Consider the following 23763-nt stretch of genomic DNA (forward strand, 5'->3'; position numbering starts at 1 on the left):
TCAGAAACACATATTAGCTGACAAAAGAGTCTATAAATGATTAACAGATTTTCTTCAGATGTTAATATTTTCTCACATGGAATATTATTAATAATAAAATGAAGTATAAAAGCACAAAAACAATGTCAATTCAGCTTATCAGTTATTCTTCATCAATAAAACTCAAGTGAAGGTAAAAATGTAGAAGTTACCACACGATCATGTTGAATTTTACGGCTACCAAAACAAAAGGAACAAGAAAATACATATTGTAAACTGGTCAGTTGACCACAGAAATTTTATGGAGAAACCTCTCCATATCAAATCATCAATAAATACAATTTTGACTTTCAAAAGACTTAAAATATAGTTTTAGAAAATAAATGTGACTTTAGCTTAAATTTACATTATGTTACCTGCAATGGAAAATCTAATTTTATTTAGAAAAATATTGGAAAATCAACATTATTAACCCATGTGTGAAGTAAAAAAAATAGACTATAAGAAATACAGTTAATCCTACAATTCTACACATAGCCAAAGTCCAGTAACTAACAGAATATCACAGCAGTCAGAATTAGCCTATGTATATTTTCCCATTTCCATTTCAACCGTCCCTTTCAAAATATAATTTTTTATTAAAAGTATTAAATGTGAATCTCATAATATATTTTCTAAAATTTGAAACACAGACTTATTATATTTGTTAGTAAAGTATAATACAAAATTTGTGACTATATAAAACATTTTTTAAGCATATAACTATTATTATTAAAATTTTATTACTATAAAATTACTTTGATAGATTAAAATGTTAAATACTTACAGTGAAGATCCAGTTACAAGTTATTCCTTTCCTGTTTTTTTAGGGTTTATATATTTCACAGGTATAGGCTGGACAACTTCAGCATTTTCCTTTTTAAAATACTTGAAAAAGTAAAATCCAATAGTAGTTAAGCAGATAGTGAATACTTTGCACAAAAAACCTGAAATTTTAGAAATGAAGGATCATATTATGAGTTTATTTAGAACAAAATACTTGTGGAAATAAAGTCATTTACCAAAGAAAAGTATAGTTCATCTCTAAAGGTATAAATTCTTCAAATGTAGAATGTAATTAATGTTATAAACTCATAATAAGTTACTTAAAGGAGATAAAAAATATGCTTCCAAAGCATTTCAGATGGTTTATGCATGTACTCCCCCCAAATGCAAAGTGTATTATTAGTACTAGAATGTGTTAATATTAAAACAAAATAAATTGTACTTTCAGAACTTAACTATCAATATGAACTAGAACCTGTTTATATCATTTCATGTAGCTTTAGTCTTTGAAACATTTACAGTTTTCCAAATATGAATAGAAATACTATGGAAAATGCAAGTGATTTTGTAGGTATTTGTCCTTCATTTTTATGTCTTAAATTTTCAGAAAGTTAATAGTTATTCATAATATTATATAAAAGTATTAAATTTTGGATGCAAAAACCCTGTCAGTTAAAGTATTAACTATTGTATGGCAGCAATACCAATTATCTGGTATAGAAATATCAAAAGATAAAATAGGAAACATTCATGAATCTGTATCACTCATAATGACAATAATATTTCATGTATTTTAAGGGAAGAATACCATTTTTTTAAATTGATATAGTTCATATGCATTATTATTTAGTATATTTTATGTGATACTGGGAATCGAACCCAGTGCCCCACACAGGCTAAGCAAGCACTCTTACCACTGAGACACAACCTCAGCCCAGAAATACCATTTGTGTTTTTTAGTTGCTGATGGACCTTTATAATTATTTATTTTTATGTGGTGCTGAGGATCGAACCCAGTGCTTCACATATGCTAGGCAAGCTCTCTACCGCTGTGCTACAACTCCAGCCCCTGGGAATACCAATTGTAAAGAGAGAGTTATCTCTGAAATAGCTGTGACAATACTAAGATTACAAAACAGTAATTAACTGTATAACATTCGCCTGTAGGTATAGTTTTGGAGGATAAGTTGAGAAATTAGGCTTGTTGTGTTTCCAAGAAGAGAATAATTGTAGCAGGCAAATTATCTGAGGACATTAGGTAAGGCCAGACAACATCAAAATCTTCTGTTAAAATACTTTTTCTTTCTTTCTTTCTTTCTTTCTTTCTTTCTTTTTTTTTTTTTTTTTTTTGAGACAGGGCCTCACTAAATTGCTGAGGCTGTCTTTGAACCTGTGGTCCCCCTGCCTCAGCCTCCTAAGCTGGCAGGATTTCAGGTGTGCACCACCATCCTCATCTATATGTTGATAGTTTTGCAGGTATCAGAAATGCAAGTTATAAGATTATGGCAGCTTTGACCAAGATGCAAAGGAAAACCTGGGAAGCTACTCAGAAATTTGCTATAGTGTAAGAGCCCATTCAGAAAGGTCACTATGGAGTAATGCCTACTGGACCCATGAGAGCAAAACCATAGAGGGGACATAGGAAAGGCAGAGTAAGCAGCAGCATAGAGCACCACCAGGAAAACCTGCAATACCAGACTGAAAGAGAAACCGTTTGTGATCCATATTCACCATTAAAGAGCAAAGCATGGAGCAGGGCTGCCTTGGGAACCCAGCCCTCACCACTGTGCTCCAAGAATGCCAGACTTGGATGTTTAAGATTTAATGTCTGCCACCCCCCCTCCATCTCAGTCTTCATAGGGCTGATTCTTTTTTCTCTCTCTGCTTCATTATTTCTTCCTTTTGGAGTTGGAATATTTAAAATACAATTTCATGATTGTATTTTAGAAGTACATAATTTTTCCCATTTGTATTTTATAAAGACTACAGCTGAAAGAGTTGTCACAAATCTCAAAAGAGACTGTGGACTTGGGAGTTTTGAGAGATGCTAGAATGAGCTAAGACTGTAACTATGGGGATGGCATGATTTTTTTTTTTTTAGTAGGAGAAGGGCAAAAGCCTTGGAGGCCTCCAGTGACTTGCTGTGTATTGAATCTGTTTTGTCCTCCCAGGGTTCATGTGTTAGAAGCTTGGTCCACAAGGTAGCAATGACAGAGATAAGTCATAGCAGGAGATCCTTAGGACATAGGGGTTACTGTTATTACAAGGAAATGAGAGAGTTCTCATGAGATACCAATTAATTCTCATGAGCAAATTATTGCAAAGAATAAGTGTGACCCCTTAATGGTTCTCCAACTTCCTGCTTTGACATGCAATCCTCTCCCTCTCATAATGCTCCCTTACCCTGTCATGATTTGATGCAGACCAGGGAACCCTTGCAGGAGCTTGCACAGTGCTTTTTGAAATTTCAGAATCCAAAATCTTTTTTCTTTATAAAATTCCAAGCCTCAAGTATTTTTGTTATAGTAATAGAACATGCTCTATAGACATAATACCTCCAGATTCATCCATATAGTCATAAGGGAGGTTTTCCTTCTTTTTAGGAGCAAATAGTATTCCATGGTATACACATACCACATTGTTAATATCCATTCATCTGTTGGTGGAGCTTAGGTTTGATTCCATGTCTTGGTTATTGTGAATAGAGCTGGAATAAACATGTGAGTACAGATATTTCTTCAACATTCTAATTTCATTTCCTTTGTGTATACACCCAGGGGTGGAACTGCTGTGACTTATGGTAGTTCTATATTGCTAATTTTTTGAAAGCTGCATAATAACTATACTAATTGACATTTCTACCAGCAGTGTTCAGTATCTCCCTTTACTCAATATCCTCAATAGCACTTATCTTTAGTCTTTTGATAATAGTCATTCTAATTTAGATTATATAATTTTTCATTGTGGTTTTAATTTGTATATCCCTGATGATTAGTGATATTGATGATTTTTTTCATATACCTATTTGCCATTTTTATATCTTCTTTTAAAAAATGTCTGTTCAGATCTGCTTCAGTTTAGATATAGTTTAATTGCACCCCTCCCAACCCCCCCCAAAAAAGTTTCATGTGATTAGAGGCTTCATATTCAGTGTAGAGGTATTTGGAGGTGTCATGGAAAGTTTAGGAGGTGAGGTCTAATGGGAAGCATCTCATAGAAGGACAGGGTGGGAGTAGGTTAGGCAGACTTCCTTCTTTTATAACAACTTTCTCATGAGAACTATCAAGGGGTTACATGAGAACTTCGAAGGGGTTGTACAAGAACTATTTTATGCCCTACCCTCATGACTCAAGGACTTCCCACCAATCTTTACCTCTTAAATGCTCCACAGCATCTCCAAGTACTACTTCCCTGGGAACTAGGCCTCCAATCACATAAACCTTTGGGGGATGCAATTAAACCATATTTAAACTAGGGCACTGTTACTTGTTGACACTACTGTAAATGGAATGCTTTTGTTATTTTTTTAAATAGCTATTTTTAATCTATAGAATACCACTAATTTTTGTATGTTGAGTTGTGTCTTATAACTTTATTGAATTCATTTACTAGTTAAATCATGTCTTTAGTGAGGTATAAGGGTTTTCTCCATATAAGACCTTTTCATCTGCAAATGGGTAATTTTATTTATCCTTACTAGTGTGTATTATATTTTTCTTGTCTAATTTTTCTGGCTTGAACTTCCCATATTAAATAGAATAGGGATGGAGAAAGTGACAATCCCTGCTTTTTTCCTGATTTTACAGAAAAAGTTTTCAGATTATCACAGTTATGATGGTAGCTAACTAATATGGCCTTTATTATGTTGTGGTACATTTTTTTCTAAATCTAATTTTCTGAGTTTTGTTTTTTTTAAATATTTTATTAGTTGTTGATGAATCTTTATTTATTTTTATGTGGTGCTGAGAATCGAACCCAGTACCTCACACATGCTAGGCAAGTGCTTTACCACTGAGCCACAATCCCAGCCCCTAATTTTCTGAGTTTTTAATCATGAAATGATATTAAATTTTGTTAGATATCTTTTCTGCCTATATTGAGTTTATTGTGATTTTTAACTTTCATTCTGTGAAAGCTATTTTCATATATCAAGCTATTTTCATAGTGACCTGGCACAGAGGAGGCTGTGAATCTGACTCTACAAAGGTCCTGGAACCTGGATCTGTGGGTGCCAGCTAGTACCAAAGTCTACTAGGGTTATCCTGAACCAAGGAATAACAGGAGCCAGCTTGGGGCTCTTTAGGCCTAAAATATGTATCTTAAGGATCAACCCTTGAGGCTGGGGCTATAAATGCCAACCTGGTACCAGTCTGACACATGGTAAGTACTGAAGGATCTAAACTGGAGTTTTCACTTAGAGGTAATCCTATAGTTGGCATAGGCCTGAGGGCTTGGTCAGTTGGAGTGTTGTTGGACTGGGACCCAGTTCTTTGGGGCTAATCTGGAGTTGTTTTTCACTAAGGTAGGCTTGATTTGGGGTCCTCAGCAAAAATAGGTGTTTTCCTACTATTCATTTACCCAATGCAGGATGTTCCAAAGTGCATATGTTGGGGAGAGGTGATGTGAGTAATGTGAAACTTACACACGATAGTCTTCAATGTGCCATTTTGTTATGTGTATGCTACACCTAGGTGCTGTGTTCTCTTACCTGGTTTCCTTAACCCTTGCAAAGATATTTTCATGTGTGGAAAATTAGACAAATTGTTTCTATGAAGGAACACGTATTAGAAAGTTGTGTTCTGTCATTTTGGTGATATCTTCCACAACTGTGGATTTTTAACTTAATGATTCAGAATTTATAATTTTGAATTCTAAATAATTCTGATTCAAAGAAACTTTGTGTATGATTCCAATGCCCTTAAATTTGTGTGTTGGAAATTTAATTCTCAATGTAATCATATTAGGAAGTAGCCTAATAAGAGATGATAGGTTCATGAGAGTTCTATCCTCATGGATAGAATGATGCAGTCATTGTAGGATTAAGTTGGTTATTAAAATTGTGGGTTAGTGATAAATACTCATGAGTTCCAGCCCCCTCCTATGTCCACCTACTCTCTTGCTCACTTCCGCCCTCTCTCCCATGCATACTTTCTCACCATGTGATACTTTCATCATATTTTAACCCAGCAAGAAGGCCCACATCAGGTGCAGCATTCAATTTTGGACTTCTAGCCTCCAAAACTATGAGATATATTTTTTAAATAATTAATTTACTCTCTGGTAGTCTCTTATAAAAGTATCATAAAACAGACAAAGACACACATAGAATACATTTTTTAAATATACTGGTTCTGTTAATCCATTTAACATTGCTATTATTAAATGAGACTTGTAGTTATAAGTAATAGTTTATTTAGCTGAGAGTTTCAGATGTTAAAGGGCCAACAGTCCCCTTGCCTGTATTATAGGCAAACAGCATCATGGAGGGAGTGTACATGAGAGGGAGAGACTGGAAGTCAAAGTAAGGACAGGCCAATCTCTCTTTAATAACAATCCTATTGTGAGAATTAATCAAAGTCCCAGGAGAGGTACATGGATTCTAGGGCAGAGACCCTAGTGATCTAGTGACCTCCTATGAGGTCACTTTTCTCAAAAGTTCTATCCCTCATCACATTGCCACACTGGGTACCAACCTCCAACTCTTTAACCTCTGGGAGACACATTCAAACTATTTTAAAACCATAAATAAGATTACACAAAATTGTCACAGTACATATTCTTTTGGCATCTTCCTGTCTTTGTACCTTCTATCTGACTATAATTATGTACTTTACATTTTGTATCTTCTTTTTAATAGGTCCATAGTGGGTTCTCTAGAGTTCATTAACTTTCTTAATTATGTGTTGTGTTTGAAAAGAGCTAACTTTATTATGTCTATCATAAAAATTAAAAATCTCAGCAATGTTTTAAGAACACTTAAGAATAATCCCTAGTTTTATTAATTCTGACCAAAGTTAATTTCTACACATTAAATGTCAAGTGGCTTTTTAATTTAATTTTCTTGTTTTACCCAGTATTCAGTATGGGTTCAATTGCTGGATAACTGAATTCTAAATTCCAAGGCATTGCTCTATACTGTCTATCAAACATATATTTATTTGTATTAAATATTAGAATCTGTAATTATGTGGCTCCTTGAATTACTGGTCCTATTCAGTAAAAACACAAAACATTTAAATACTTTGAAATATTTATTACATAAAAGTATTTATGTATTAATACATACTTTGATTATTTATTAAAACTTTAGAAATTATGTAGCACAATATCATGATTAAATGACTAAATTAAGATCCAGAATCACACAGTGAATTTTCCAAATACTGACATATGTAGACTTTCCTAACCACGACCATAGCTTCCACCCACACAACATCCCAGTTCCCTATATTTCTTATTTATTCAAGAAATATTGAATGCTTGCTATGTTCCAAACATTCTTACTTAATAAACAAAAGAGAAAATGTGAAGTTATTTAAGTGTGATAACAGCATCTTGATGATATTTCGTGGTATAATTTTTTTTTTGCTCAAATTTATTTAATCATTTACAGTGAAACTGGAAAAGGTCACAAGGTCAAGAAATGTGGTTGCTCATGCCTACACAGGCAGAATTACTTCCTAAATTTAATTTTTACTGATTATAACCCTTTCTTCTGGAATAACTGTGTTAATCATCCTTTTGTTTCTGTGTCAAATACCTAAAGAAAACAACTTTGAGGAGGAACAGGTTTTTTGGTGCACTGTTTCCAGGATTTCAGTCCATGGTTTATTGGATACATTGTTTCTGGGTCTATGATGAGGCAGAATATCATGGCAGAAGAGTATAGCAATACACTTTTTCACTTCATGGAGATTAGAAACGGAGAGATTGGAAGGAAGAGGCCAGGAACGAGATATACTGCCCCAGGGCACACCTACAAGGAACCGCTTCCTTCATCTAGGTCACTTCCTGAAGTTTCTACCCCTTCCCACTAATGCCATCAAATGATGAACCCACTGATGATCTCAGAACCCTCATGATCCAATTACTTCCCCAAAATTCTTAACATTACTGCATTGGGGACCAAGCCTTCAACACTTGAAACTAAGGGGGACATTCCAGATCCAAACCATAAAAATAACATGAAACTATTGTGTATTTAACACACTGATCAAATATTTATATAAATTCTATAGTATTTGTTTCCAAAATATTTTCTATACAATCATATAAGCCTACTTTAATTATCAAACTATTAGTTTGTGGTTTATTATCACTCTACTATAAACAAACATAAGTGTTTAAAGCAATTTTATTTTTCTAAGTTTCTATAATATATGCCACTTACATATTCCTACCAGTAGGTAGGCCATTTTTGTCCTGTTATAGATCCAACAACGTCCTTTGCGTCCACAATGATTAATATCCCGAAAGGTACAAGAAGTTTCTCCTACCATTTTAAAAATGACTGGTCCAGGAATTGTTCCTGTAAAATATTTAATGATTGTAAATTCTCCATAAAACACCATTGATCAGGATCATAATAATTTCCTTTAGAATTTCCACACATACCACTCTCATCATCATCATCATCATCATCATCATTATCATCATCATTATCATCATCATCATTTTAAATATATAACTTAAATCATCAAAGAATCACTTCTGGTTAAGATTGTTAACTACTGGAAATAATATGAGTTTTTAAATATTCTTATCCCTATATGTACAAATATATTTGTACATTGGAATCTTTTTTAGAATTTTTGTACATGCTTATGTTTCAAAGCCATCTCAAAATATTTGTTGGTTTTTACTTGAAAAGTTTAGAATAAAATATTTTGAACAGAGATACCAAGTACTGATTTTTGTGAAATCAGTATATCTTCAAAGATATGTAACTGCAAAATTTTGAATGACTGAAAAATGGGTTGGCAGTGTATATCTTTTATCAAGATACTTAGAAAAATAACTGAAAATGAAAACGTCTTGATAAGCTTATGGTAGTCGCAGAGTCAGATGGCCTGAGATCCTGAAGGACAGCTGTGCTGCCCAAGGGAAACTTTTACACAATTCAGAGACAACAGCTCTTCACCAGCAACACTTTTTCCTTTCGTCAAAAAGTGAATGAGCAGTCACATGCACAGTTTCCCCATAGTCACCAGAATTGTGTTCTCAGAATTAAACATTGGTAATGGTTGATCAACTTTCTTAAGAAATTATTAGGGTGTTGGTGCCTCATGACTCTTGATGTCTGCCAGTTTCCCCATCTCGGTCTTTTTATAGTTGCTCAAAGTGAAAAATCTACATCTACCACATATTATTTTTCACTTCTCATCATCTTTTTCCAATACATCATAAATGTTGTAACACAGATTCCAAACATATCTTTGATATACTGATTTCTTTCTTTAGCCACCAAAACCCCAGATTTCCAATTTAATATGATTCTTAAACTTCACCAAAAGCCTCCTTTTTCTTTTCCTCTACATTTTTTCTCATAATTATTTGCCTTTATACCAGCAGAGTTCTTAAAATGAACATAAGCTAATATCTATCTTCTGTTTGTTTATATCTACAATATAATCTTTCCAATTCAAAAATACATCAGCCTCACTGACTTCTTTTTGCGGCAGCAAACTGGCCTATGCACTGCTGTTCTCTGTGCTATTTCTTTGGTTACAGATATTTTCTGATCTGCTGGGTCATTGTCCAGCATAAAACTCATGTTCTAATTTTTCCATGTTAAAATGCTAATTTGAATCACACCTATTGAACTAAAGTTATTTCTCTGCTCCTTATCAGAGCCCAACATACAACTTCTACATTTTTGTACTGTATACTTTGCAGCCTTTAATCCAGTCCAATCTTATTTCTTTTCTCCAATGATATTTTTAATCAACTTCTTAAATCAGGAATTATAATACAGTCATAATGTGGTTTGAAATATAGATCTTGTTATTTAAGAAAGTCTGAAGAAAGGAGTTCATTACCTCCAGAAAAAAACAATTTATTCTTGAAAATAAGCAAATCTGTAAAAAGAACAGATTCAGTGTCTTTGGTGATGAAAATATTCAAAAGCACTACTCTAGTTTAGTGACTTCCCTAAAGTGCAAGAAATATAAAATTAATACAAGTATTTTGTATGAGCTCCTCAACCCACTTTTATGAGATGATGAATATACTTTATATCAAATTTCTCAGATACTCCTCAGATCCAAAATAATGGGTGCATGTTTTGTATAAAAGAACTGGCATTACATTAGGTATTTATTGCCTCCTGAATTTTTCAAAACACCTCTCCTATTCACTTGTTTTGTGTCATTTTAAATTATTTAATTATAATTATAAATACATATATAAACACATACATATCAAAACTCAAACAACTGGATGTAATAAAAAATAGCTACTTAAAGTCCATACCAAGTAATCTTAAAATGACATACGATATACCCAAGGCCAAAGAATGGAGCTTCCCTGGTACAACCCTGAAAGAAAATAATGAAGATATTATTAGCAATGCATAATGTATGCTAGGTTCAATGTTAATTTCTTTTTCTTGTGTATCAGTTGTACTAAGAACCTATGGCCAGTTGGCACAATTTGATCTGACACATTAAAGGAGTGCAGCTCCTCCCATTTCTCTATTTCTTACCTGTTGCCAACAAATCCCAAAGCTCTTTGTGCTTCACAACGAGAAAGAACTTTATGACCAAATTTTTCTGCCTCAGATTCTGTTTGCTTTCTTGAAATAACTAGCTTCCATGCTTTTATGTTCTTCATTTGGTCATGTATGTCATTGTCTTAGATTCCTTTCATTTTCTATTTTATTTTCCTATTTATTTATTTAGTGGCACTGGGGACTGAACTCGGAGGTACTCTACCACTGAGCCTGCATTTCCAGCTTTTTCTGTATTTTGAGGCAAATTTTTTCACTAATTTGCTGAGGCTGGCCTTGAACTTGTAATCCTCCTGCCTCAGCCTCCACAGTCCCTGGAATGACAAGTTTGGGCTACCGTGTCCAGCAGCTATGAGGTTTTTATTGTTTTGGTTTTTGTTTGTTTGTTTGTTTGGTTGGTTGGTTGGTTAGTTTGGTTTGTTTTTTGGTGGCATTAGGGATTGAACGCATACTAGTGCTCTACTACTATGCTACATCTCCAGTCTTTAGATTCCCTTTATGTGGGCATTTTAAATAAACTCTGCTTACTGTTTGCTTCTTTGTATTAAAATCTGAACAATATAGTATGACCAATATTTTCATCTGCAATAACTTATTTATAAAGATGTAGTATATGCATAGTATTTTGTAATACTTAATTGATATGGGTAGGAATACAAATGTAATTCTACCCATATCAATTAAGTATAAATATATATTTATATCTCAAATGCTTACTAACAGGAAAATGAAAAGAAATTAACCAACTCTTTGCTAATAATTATATTATTACATAAAATTAATACTTTTATTACAAGTACATTGCTTAAAAAGAAGTTATAAAAAGCAAAGTGTGACATTTTAGGACCAAACTTTAGTATAAAGCTTTTTATATACAGTACAAGTATTGATTACTTGCTTAACTATAATTCTCTGCAACTTTTATTATATATTATATATTATATGTAGTTTGGTTAAATATGTAACATGGCAGTGGTTCTCTCTGAAGCATATGTATATTCTCATATCAAGTCAATAAGAAGTATTTATAGTTTGATTTGAGCCATCAGCATATTTCCGATACAGAAAATAATGTTTAAATGTTTGGTGATTCCCAGGAGTGTCCAATATATCAATTTAATGAACTTAAAGATGAAAATTATGTACATAAAAATCAAAATTTTAATGAGACATAACTATGTTATAACATAAAGGTGAATACTTCTTTAAAATTTTTTTTTCTAAGTTTTCATACTGTGGTTTAAGAATTTCGTGGAGTAAACAGAACATTTGTAGGTACTCTTCAAAGATAAAAGGAAGCTTTTATCATCTCTTATGTGACAGCTACCTTTTTTTTTTTTTTTTTTTAGGCCTTATCTTTCCTGTAAGACATCAATACTAGACATAGGTTTCTGTCTTACACAACATTTTGTTCTTCCCCTAGTGCTCCCTATCTTAACAAGTGGACCATCAGTAGATACTCACTCCACATACACACATCCTGGAAAGGGGTCATTATGGACATGACCATTTTCCTCATCACCACAATCGGCAATCAAATGTTGTGATTGAAACAAAATAGAAAATATCATTTTTTTTCATCTCTCTCTCCTAATAAGGCCTTTTAAACCCAAAGTGTCATCCATCTGTCTGCAAATGGTACAACTTCATTCCTCTTCATTATTGAATAATATTTTGTTGTGCAAATATTTTATTTTATTTTTGTGGTGCTAGGGATTGAACCCAGGGCCTTGTGCATATGAGGCAAACACACTACCAACTGAGCTATATCCCCTTATTGTGCATATAGACAATATTTTTTATTCATTCATCTGCTGATGTATACCTGTGCTGGTTCTTTATTTTGGCAATAATGACTACTGTGATGTATATGGGTATTTCTTTGGTATGCCGGCTTCATTTCTTTGGGTAATATACCAAAAGTGGTATATGTGGATCACTTTGTAGTTACATTTTTAATTTTTTGAGATGTCTCTATAGTGATTTCCATAGTAGCTATACTAATTTACATTCTTACCAGTAGTCTCTATAAGGGTTTCTTTTACTCAATATTTTTAATTGGCATTTGTTTTAATAATAGCCATTCTGAATGGCATAAGAGGGAATTTCAGAGTACCTTAGGTTTGCAATTCCCTGGTAGCTAAAGGCATTGAACATCTTTTCATATATTTATTGGCCATGTGTATTTGGTCTTTTTAGAAATATCTGTTCAGATCTTTAGTCTAGTGATTGATTAGATTAACTTGTTTTTTGTTGTTGTTGTTGATTAATGTCATCATGTTAGGTAAAAAAAAGTCAGATATATAAAGATAAGTATTGTATGTTTTCTCTCATTTGTGGAAACATAAAAAACAATGACTGAAAAGTAGAAAAGGGACTAACAGGTAAGGAAAGGGGAGGGAGGAGAAGGATATTAGAGAAGGTGCATTTTCAAACAAGTCATGATATATGCATTTACAGGCATGTCAAAAAAACCATTAATCTATACAACTAATATGAATTTATAATTATAATTGAAATTAAAAATAAAAATGAAAAAATCCTAAATCTATCATCAATTACATTCAGGGAACTATCCTTATTCTAGCTGCCTGATTAAAATTACATTTAATTTTTTGGAGTTATGTAATACCCAGAGCCTCTATTGTTTTTGAAACATAAAATACAACATATGATATTTTAAAAAAATTATTTGTAAATTTTATGAGGCAGCACCAAGAAATAAAATGGAGTTTAAACAATAATGTGGAAAAATAAATATAAATAAACCTGCCAAATCTTCAGATATCATATATCTGGCATGTATATCTTAAATTTCTGGGCTTAATATATTCAAAAATTACATGACAAGATAGAGAATTTTTATCAGAGAATTAAATTCAGTTAAAAAGCAAGAAGTGAAATTCCATAATGAAAATACCATAACTAGAATTAAGGACTTAATTACTCAACAGGTCAATTTAATACTGAATTAAACATACATGAAGATAGAATTTAACTTACAGAGCATAAATGGTTAATAATCACCATACTGTTCAGCACAACTCTGTAGTAATTGATTGTATGAAGATGCCAAAATTTATTCATTAATTGTAGAGTTAGTATTATTTCCAAATAAGGACTATTATGACTAGTATAGCAACAAATCCTCTGCCTCTTCAAATCTGTCCTACTTCAAAAGAACTTCTACTGCCAGTCCTATGTTTCTGAGCTCTCATTACACTTTTTTGCTTTTCAAAATTATGCATTCATTCAGTTTATATTGCTGGCACTTTTTGCTTGCCAGGCCTGGACCTCCTGAGAACTCTTCAAGATTCCCTCTTATTGTTGACCCAGAGAGACTCTACCTTTACTTATCTACCTAGGTCTGACTCTGATACCTGAACATCCATCTCAATGTGTGTCCCTCTCTTTCTGAGCAGAATTATGTACCAGACAAATCTGAGATCTGTCAATTCTGAGGTCCTCTCCCCATTTCATATTCTTCATAAAAATTTTTGTGAATCCACAAGCTGACTTTCAGTCCCACTTCAACTTCAGCAACACTTAAACATAATTTCAACTTTACTATTTTTTTGTTTATCTCATAGCTGTATTGGAATTATAGTGTGTGTTTATGTGTTATTTTCCTTATTGTGCTGCCTGATTTTCAAGGGAAGTGAGAAGATTCAGAACTGAGCCTATGGAATATTATGATTATTTCTTTCATCTCATCCTACTGAGAACAATTGCTTGCATATTTCATTTAAATAAGGCATATTCAACACTGCAATGATCACCTTCAATCCGAGTTTTCTATTCTCCTTGTCTTTACAATCTTAATTAATGGAGTAATCATTCATTCAGTTCTCTAAACTTGAAGTCTAAATATGATCATCTATTTCTGTATATTCCATACTCGGCACATCAAATTAATAATACTCATTATTTTATTATTTTTTTTGGTTCTGAAAAAATGGTTTTTATTGTTGTTTTACAATGTACTATGAACATCTCTTCCACGCACATGGGTGAAAATCCTCTACTGAAAGTACTATAGTTAGGTCAAAAGTGTGCTGGTAACAAAAGTGACACCTAAAGGTAAATATCAGCATAAGGTTAAAGCACATAGCCCTGCAAATGCTTGCCAGGGAAAGCGGGGTTGGGAAGATTCCCATCAGAGAAATCATAATCAAACATCTAGAACATCTTCTAAATCCTTCTGGCTTCTACCTCTGCGCCCCTCACTCCCCTGATACCCATGCTCATCATTTTAACCAAACTAGATAATTCCCAAATATGTTCTAAATCTATCTCTAAACAATACTACTAAGTTCTAATTACTTTTCTTTCTTTACATTTTTTATTTGTTCTTTTTAGTTCTAATTCCTTTTTCTCCATTTCTCTGCTCAGCTCCATCTTCCACACTATCTTTGATGTATCACATCTAAGACACACATTTGATTATTTATACCCTTGAGGTTTACTATTTTCAGTGGCTCCCAGCTATGTGCATAGGATAACACCATTCACAATAAGATTACATAAATGGTTTCCCATGACCAGCCCTTAAATGGCTTAGACGTTTTTGTCTCCCATCATGCTATTCCTGTCTTAACAAACTCCTTGCCACATTTCATACATTTTTGCCTCTACTTTTTCTGCTCATTTTCCCTGTGAAGTTCTTGTACCGTGTGCTTACACTATAAAAAAAAAATCACTTATGTTCTGAACCAAGTACAAGTCATTCTCTATACTATTTCCCAATGATCCCAGATAGAAACTATTACTTTCCATACTTCGTTACCTGGTCAACCTGTACAGGTACTTTATGACTCAAAGGTTCCTGTTAACCTCTTGAAAACAATAATTAAAAAATAATGCCTAATTATTCTGTGATTAGGATAAAAATGAGTATTAAATGGGTATCATATATATGGGAAGAAAACATGGAGAACAAATGTTGGTTGTATTTAGAATAATATATTTATGTATGGAAATTTTAAAAGTTATGTTCCTTTATTGATGACACAGATATTTTCTCATAATTTAATTGGCTAAAATAGAATTAGTCAATAAATAATTATAACCAACAAATTAACTTTAAACTCACAACTGTGTTACAATTAAGAATTTTCTGATTTATTAATTTTCCATGGGTTAGATTAAGTTTAATTCTATTGGGTTGTTTATTCAAGTTTTTTTTTTTGTACCCGATGCATAAAAACCTAAAAGTTTACATATTTAAGGAGTACTATTTCAATACATGTATACACTTAATTTTAGGTAAAAATTAAACTAAATGTTGCATTTGTATATTTTATGCAATTAAAAGAATTAAACATATACATAAATTTTGACAATGTAACAATTTCTCCTCTGTTATCATACAATACAGAGAAAATAATTTACTATAATAATCTGAAATATTTCTAAATTAATATTTCTTATGTATTATATTAAAGATAATTGCAAATACTATATACATACCGGAAGATGATTAGCGTAAGTGGCACATGAGAAAAACTAGCAAAAACAACTGCAGAAAAAACCAAAGCGAAAAACACAGGTAATGTATGACACTTGGTGTCACATTTCCCAGGCCTGGCATCAATAAAATCACCTTCTACATCTGGAGTTATTAATCCCGCTTTAATACAAGAACAATTGTAGTACGCCTATGAATATTAAAGATTAAAAACAATGTTTCAGAAATATAGTCATAAAATAAACTTTTGTTATTGAAATAAAAATTGAATCAATAAATGTAGGGCTACTGCAGTTTTACTAATAAATGCCTTACGTTAAATTTGCATTACTTATTTAGAAATAAAATACTAAGGATAAATCCAAGGTCTTTTACCTAATTAATTATTGTCTTTGTGTGAGTTTGTATGATTATAGTCACTTAGGAAAAGTTTAGCCAGTTTAAGAAATTTTATCCAAAATACTTAAGGTAATTAAAGATATGGTAATGAATAAAATTAAATTTTAACTGGGATATGAAATGTAGTTAGTTACCCAACAGTAAAAATTTTAGAACTATGTTTAAAAGATAACATTTGTCTTTGTATGCAAGGATGTCAAGGCTTTTATTTATTAGACACAGTGCATACAGTGACTGAGGCCCAAAAGACTTCCAGGACCAAATAAAAATATTTTAATGTTTGTTTCTTTTAAAAGCAAAGAAAAATTTGAATATGAGTATGTTAATAAGAAAAGTAATTAATAATAAACCAAGAATAGATCACATATGTTATATACCAACACATTTGTAAAAAAAAAAAATTTTGTAAGTGAAGAAATGGGAGCACAAAAACAAACGTATCCAGGGCCAAACAAAGTCATAATGTGGCACTGAATAAGGAACCAATGAAAATATAAATTTTTGATATTTCAAGGTTAATAATTCATGTACGGTAAGTAAGTCATGTTTTCTAAGACCTAATGGAGATCAGAGGTGACAGATACAAGCATTTTATCAATCCACTAAATATATTCTAAGTTACAAAATAAGAAGAAAAATAGCAAATTTAATAAATATAAGGAACTAAGTTACTATTGAAAGAATAAGAGGAATTAAAGATGATTTCAGTCCAAATGATGCAGAAAATTTTAGTATGAAAATTATATCAGTATAGTGGAGGAAGCTGTTAAGTTATTGCTTTTTTAAAATTATAACATTATAATTATACAAAGTATTTGGATTCATTTTGAAAATATCATACATGTAAAGAGTTTGATTTTAATTCCCATCTTCCCCTTTTCCTTCTTCCTCCCTCCCCATATTCTTCTTTCTATCCTCTACTGATCTTCCTTTCACTCCCTGATTTATTTATTTTTGATTGGCATTTACTACATATGCTTAAAGGTGAAAATTCCTTTTGTACATTTATATATGTATACCACAGGATTTTGGTAAATTCATTCCAGTTTTCTTTCCCTTTCCCTTCCTTCCTTCCTCCTTCATTTTTCTTCTATTGCAATGATCTCCTTTTCTTATGACCTTCTTTTCTTTATTTTGCTGTAGCTTCCACATTCACTCTTGAATTTCTTGGTCTGGCTTACTTCACTTAGCATGATTTTTTTTTCATTTCTATCCATTTATAGGCAAATACCATTATTTCATTTATTTTATGGCTGTCTAAAACTCCATTGTAGATATATGCCACATTTTCTTGTTCCATTCATCTATTGATAGGTCTCCAGGTTGATTCCATAATTTGACTGTTGTGAACTGTGCTGCTATTAAGCACTTAAGTGGCTATAGCTATACCATGCTGATTTTGGTTCTTTCAGATAAATACCGAGGAGTGGGACAATTGACTCATATGGTGCTTCCATTCCTAGTTTTTTGAGAAATCACCACAATGCTTTCCATAATGGTTGTATTAATCTGATCCTAATACCATGCTGTTTTTGTTATTAGAATTCTGTAGTATAGGGCTGGGGATGTGGCTCAAGCAGTAGCGTGCTCACCTGGCATGCACAGGGGGCTGGATTCGATCCTCAGCACTACATAAAAATAAAATAAAGATGTTGTGTCCACTGAAAACTAAAAAATAAATATTAAAAAATTCTTTTGCTCTCTCTCTTTAAAAAAATAATTCTGTAGTATAATTTGAGATCATGTACTGTGGTGCCTCCTACATCACTTTTCTTGTTCAGAATTGCTTTGGCTATTTTAAGTCTCTTATTCTTCCACCTGCATTTAAGGACTGTTTTTCTTTTCTAGTTACGGTAAGGATGTCATTGAAATTTTTATGGAGATCGCATTAAATGTGTTTATATCTTTTGTTAGTATGGCAATTTTAATGATATTAATTCTGTTTATCCAGGAATGTGGGAGTCCTTTCAATCTTCTGAAGTCTTTAACTTTTTTCTTCAGTTTTCTACATATTTTTTTTTGATGGACCTTTATTTATTTATTTATATGTGGTGCTGAGAATCGAAACCAGTGCCTCACACATGCCAGGCAAGTTTTCTATATTTTTAAATGTTGAGATTTTTCATCTCTGTGGTTATATTAATTCCCAAATGTTTCTCTTTTTTCTGAAGTTATTATAAAAAGGGTAGTTTTCTTGATTTCTTTTTCAGATGAATCACTGTTAGAGTACAGGAAAGCTATTGATGAGTGTTTATTGTGTACTCTGCTACTTTGCTAGATTCATTTATCAGCTCTAGAAGTCATCTGGTGGAATTTTTGGGGTCTTCTGAATATAGAACGATATCATCAGCAAACAATTATTGGACGTTTTAAATCAGCTTTTTGTTGCTGTGACCAAAATTACAAATAAGAACAACTTAGAGAACAAGGTTATTTTGGCTCATGATTTCACAGATTTAGTCTATGATCAGGAATCTCGACAGCTCTGGGCCTGAGCTGAGGCAGAGCATATGGAAGAAAGGGTTGGCAGAGGAAAGCAGCTCAAGACATGTTAACCAGGAAGGAGTGTGTGTGTGTGTGTGTGTGTGTGTGTGTGTGTGTGTGTGTGTAGATTGAAACAGATATCTCTTCTCATCAAGGACAAAATGTAAGTCCCAAAGGCATACCCACAGTGACTGACTTCCTCTAGCCACACCCTATCTTCATACAGTTACCAACCAGTTAATACATATCAGTGGATTAATTCATGGATTAGGCTATACCCCTTATAATCTAATCATTTTACCTCTGAACATTCTTACATTGCATCACACATAAGTTTTTTGGGGAAACCATATATCTGAAACACAATATTCTACTATGGCCCCATCAAGTTCATGCCTATATCACAAGCTAAGATACGTTTAATCCATTTTCAAGAGTCCCCATAGTCTCAATGGTTCCAGCATTGCCACAAAGTTTAAATCAGCAATGTATCTGAGACTCAAAGTAAACTCTTAACTGTGAGAATAAAGATCAAAAGATATATATATCTCCAAGATACAATGACACAGAATATATATTTCCATTCCATAAGGGAGAAGTAGGGGCATAAAAAGAAGAAATGGAAGTGTGTGAATATGTGAAAAAAAGTTGAAGCTGCATAGGAGATCTCTCAAGGTTAAGAGATGCCAGTACCATGGAACATCTGCAAAGGAAAACTGCATGAATTGAGAAGAAACAAGGCAAAAGAGAGGCCATATGTGATGTAACATTCAAAGGCCATGGAGGCGGAGCGATACAAGCACATTGGGGAGAATATCAAAATGCCAGGTACCCTGATGCTGGATGTGAACTATAGAACTTATTTATCTAGCTGGATTTCAGTCTTTATTTGGTCCCATTTCTTCTTTTTATGCTTATAGCAGCTCAATTCACAATAGCTAAACTATAAAACCAGCCTAGGTGCCCTTCAATAGATTAATGGATAAAGAAAATATACACATGGAATATTATCAGTCTAAAGAAGAATGGAAGTATGGCATTTGCTGGTCTATGAATAGAGCTGGAGAATATTATGCTAAGTGAAATAAGCCAAACCTCCTAAAACCAAAAGCCAAATGTTTTTTCTGTTATGTGGATGCTAATTCACAGTAAGGTGGGTGGCGGGAGGCAGCTAGGGAAGAATAGAGATACCTTAGATTAGACAGAGGGGAATGAAAGAAGGGGAGGAAGGATAATAGAATTAATTGGACATTATTACCCTATGTTGCATGTATGATTACACCACTGGTGTAACTCTACATCGTGTACAATCGGAAGAATGAGAAGTTATACTGCATTTATGTAGGATATGTCAAAATGCATTCTACTCTTATGTATAACTAATCAGAACAAATTAAAAATTTTTGGTCTTTTATTCTTAAGGATGAGAAGCCTTTAAAGGGATGTGAATATAAATGACATATTTTAAAGCATCACTCTGGTCACTATGAAATACACAATGAAGGAACCATGAAGACAAGGATAAAAACTGACAAATCGTTAATAAGCAATTGAAATAAGGTACAACACAATAGTTCTCAGGTCTAGGATAATGTAAGATAAAATAATAATTGTCAGACACATCATTTAGTTAGAAAACCAATTTGAAAGGAATTACCATCAGGTTTTAGAGTGGGAATTGTAACCAAAAGGAGGCAGTCATGCAGTGAGGGCCTCCCTGAGATAAACTCTGTCAGTCCAGGGAGGCACCAGTCCACAGCTCAGGGAGGGAAACAAGAAAACATAATAACATAAATGAGCATAAGATGATTAGTCTTTTTCTAACTTACACCCCAAAGCACCATCTTCCATTAACAGAAAGATCCTTTTGTATGCATGCATTTGGCTTTAAATCAGATCAGGATAACTGTAATGATCATTTATGCCAAAAAATGATCTAGTTAATAAAAATTACAGACTCAAGTTATAGGATCATAATCTGCAGAGAAATTATGGTCAGATTAATGCACAAAAAATTCCTAATGATAATATATTTAGTATTCCTATTCATTAATTTTGCCCTGTTTTTTTTTACAAAAAATAATATTTACACCATGTGTAGAATCATGTACCCCCATATAAACGTTACACATCCAAAAATGTTATCATTAATGCATAAATGAAAAACCAACAAAGTGAATATCCAAGCAAAAATGACCAAAAAACACCAAACCAAAAACACTTTAGAAAGGTAGCTCATCCTATATATTAAACTATCTCAATGAAGAAAAATGAAAATAAAAGTCCTAGTAAACAAGTAATTTAAGGAAAAACCAATTTTGTCATTTACAAATTAGCCTATATTTAGGTTTATCTGGATAATAGCTAAATTTTATAGTTGAAGACGAGGGGGAAAAACTATATAAGTTCTCTTGAATAGGCTGTGTGTTTTGTTTTGATATTCCAGTGAATTGCTGGAGTATATGTCAAGAACAAAGCATCTGAAAATTCCAAACTATAATTTACAGAATATTCATACAATCATTTAAGTGATGACCTGATATTAGGAAGATCAATAATCAAATATAGCTGCTGATTTAAGCAGCACCTACCCAGAAATATGCTTTTTTTTTCAATGAAATCTGAGGAAACTGATTTTAAAATGAAAAATTAAAAATGAATAGCAGTTATCAAATGCATTTGTTTCACATTTCATTCCATTGAAGTCAAACAGTAACAACAATACCATCTTCCTTACTCATTTAACAAATCATTTATCTTTAGAAAAATATAAACAGTCAATGTGAAGCCCAACAGGGATGAAATCCAACAATCTCTGATTATTGAGGTATCAAATGCTTGCAGTTGTATTTACAGGAACCCTGCTATTGTGTCACAGATTATCAGCAATTCTGAAAGTTCCTATTCCAAATTTACTGGTTAAACTCTCAGGTGAAGCAAAAATGACTTCTCTTTACCTATCTGTTTTTGAATAAGCATGGTCGTTGAATTGTTAACATTTCACTTCTTGGTCCTCTCTTTCCTACTCATGTTCTTTCTATTCTTCTTCTGCAGGCTTCAGTTTCCACAGTGAAATCACTCCAGCTTTGCTCTAAACAGCAAAGGTGATTGCAATGGTCCCGTTTTCTTCCTTTATCTCTTCCTAACACTGTCCATCTTCACTCCAGATTGCCACACACTTGTCTCTGTATCCTACTTTTCACAAATGAGCTGGCTGAGCAGAAGCAAAACTGTCTGAAATTCCAGAGTTTTTGAAGACTACATTAACAGGAGGTACTTAGTTAATTTTGTAATTTCTTGTAAGTCTGTTTTCAATTTTAGCAAATTTCATTTCCAGGTAATGCTGCTTCTACTTACTGAACTTGAGCTTGTAGTATGCCAGTTGCTTTGCTAGATTCTCTGACATGTAGGGTTGAGGATTGTGCAATGGGAAAGGGTTGAGGCAAATGAACTCAGTGGCAGTTGTGGCTGCACGGGCAGCAGCTGTAGAAAAAAAATCTCCTCAACAGCAGAAAGGTGACCCAGTCTTACAGAGAAAAATTCTGCTGGCCATATGATTAGTCTTAATGGTCTCAAAGAAAGAAAGCCACCATTTACGAAAATTCAAAGAAATACATGCCATATTTTTATAAAAAGCCACTGAAATGAAATAGTAAAATATTTCTAATTGAAATAAATAATAAAAATTGAAATAGTAAATTATATCAAACTCTAACAATAAAAAGGAAGACAGATCTAAATCCAACCATATCAGCTATTATATTAAATGTTATTAGTCTAAAAACTACACATAAAAGACAGATGAATAGCAATGGAGATAAACGCAAAACCATACCACATGCTGGCTATAGAAAACACATTAAATATAAAGGAAGAAATAAAGAATAGAAATAAGATACACCATGGAAGCAGTTATCAAAGGAAAAGTAGAGTTAACTATATCCCATCATATGAAATAGACTTGAAGACACAGAACAGTATTACCAGAAATTGAAAGGAATACTCTACAAAGACAAAAGAAATAACCCTTTAAGAAGATACAACAATTATCAATGTGGATGCAAATAGCAGAATCTCAAATACATGAAGCAAAAGCAAAGAAATAGAAAATTATGCAATCATATTAGGCAACTTTTTTTCACTTGCAGTGTTTATCATTTCATATAATATTATGAGCAAATCAAAGTGACAAGAAAATTGGCTTAAAATTATGATATAAGTAAAAAATTTAAGTAGACTCTTAAATGACATAGTTAGTGGATTTAATATCAAGAAAACAGTAATGATCAATATGTTTCAGAAAATAAAATAGCTTAAAGTATGTAGAATTTAACCAGAGGTTTGTAGTCTATAAAAATATGAATGCTAGGATTAGAAAATAGAAGTGAAATTAAAATCTCAAAAAATAGGTTTAATGACAAAGGGAACACTGAATAATGGCAGATTAGTAGCTGGAAAATCGATCAGTGGAAAATATCTACATTTCAACAATTTATACACATAAAATGAGATGGAAAACAGAAAGTATCTAAAGAATTGGAGATAACTCTATTTAGTCTGTGTTAGGCAAAGTTCTAAGATGGAACAAAGATACCCTTCCTCTATTGTGCATAGCTGCATAATCGCAAGGTCTGTGAACTGATAGACTTTGCTCCCTTACTAAGTTATATGGCATGGTTGATTTAAAGATAGATAAATTGTCTTGGGTAACCTGAGTAAGTGAGCCTCAAAACGAACAAGGTTCTTCCTGAAGTGAAACATTCAAAGTATACCACATAAGGGAAATTGTTTGTGGCTAGACTTGGTGACAGAGGCAGTCATTTGCTGAAGAATGTGAGTAGCTTGTAAAAACGAAGACTGTACCCCAGCAGATAACTAGCAA

The 23763-nt window shown here is 32.7% G+C and overlaps 1 protein-coding gene and 1 pseudogene across 2 annotated transcripts in view; both read right to left on the minus strand.

Annotated features, from left to right (window-relative positions):
• Positions 1-811: 811 nt before the first annotated feature.
• Positions 812-23763, minus strand: part of Slco6a1 (solute carrier organic anion transporter family member 6A1) — a 112801-nt gene continuing 89849 nt past the window's right edge. For both annotated transcript variants that reach the window (XM_078045134.1, XM_040273201.2), the window contains 4 exons: positions 16001-16188; positions 10276-10340; positions 8195-8332; positions 812-965 (listed from right to left, as the gene is read on the minus strand). In XM_078045134.1, the coding sequence (XP_077901260.1) occupies positions 826-965; positions 8195-8332; positions 10276-10340; positions 16001-16188 (531 nt within the window). In that variant the 3' untranslated portion in view covers positions 812-825. The remainder of the gene's footprint in view (positions 966-8194; positions 8333-10275; positions 10341-16000; positions 16189-23763) is intronic.
• LOC110598236 (survival of motor neuron-related-splicing factor 30 pseudogene) lies at positions 21701-22287 on the minus strand (annotated as a pseudogene).

Source organism: Ictidomys tridecemlineatus, chromosome 1, assembly GCF_052094955.1.
Source record: "Ictidomys tridecemlineatus isolate mIctTri1 chromosome 1, mIctTri1.hap1, whole genome shotgun sequence".
Classification (NCBI taxonomy): Eukaryota; Metazoa; Chordata; class Mammalia; order Rodentia; family Sciuridae; genus Ictidomys; species Ictidomys tridecemlineatus.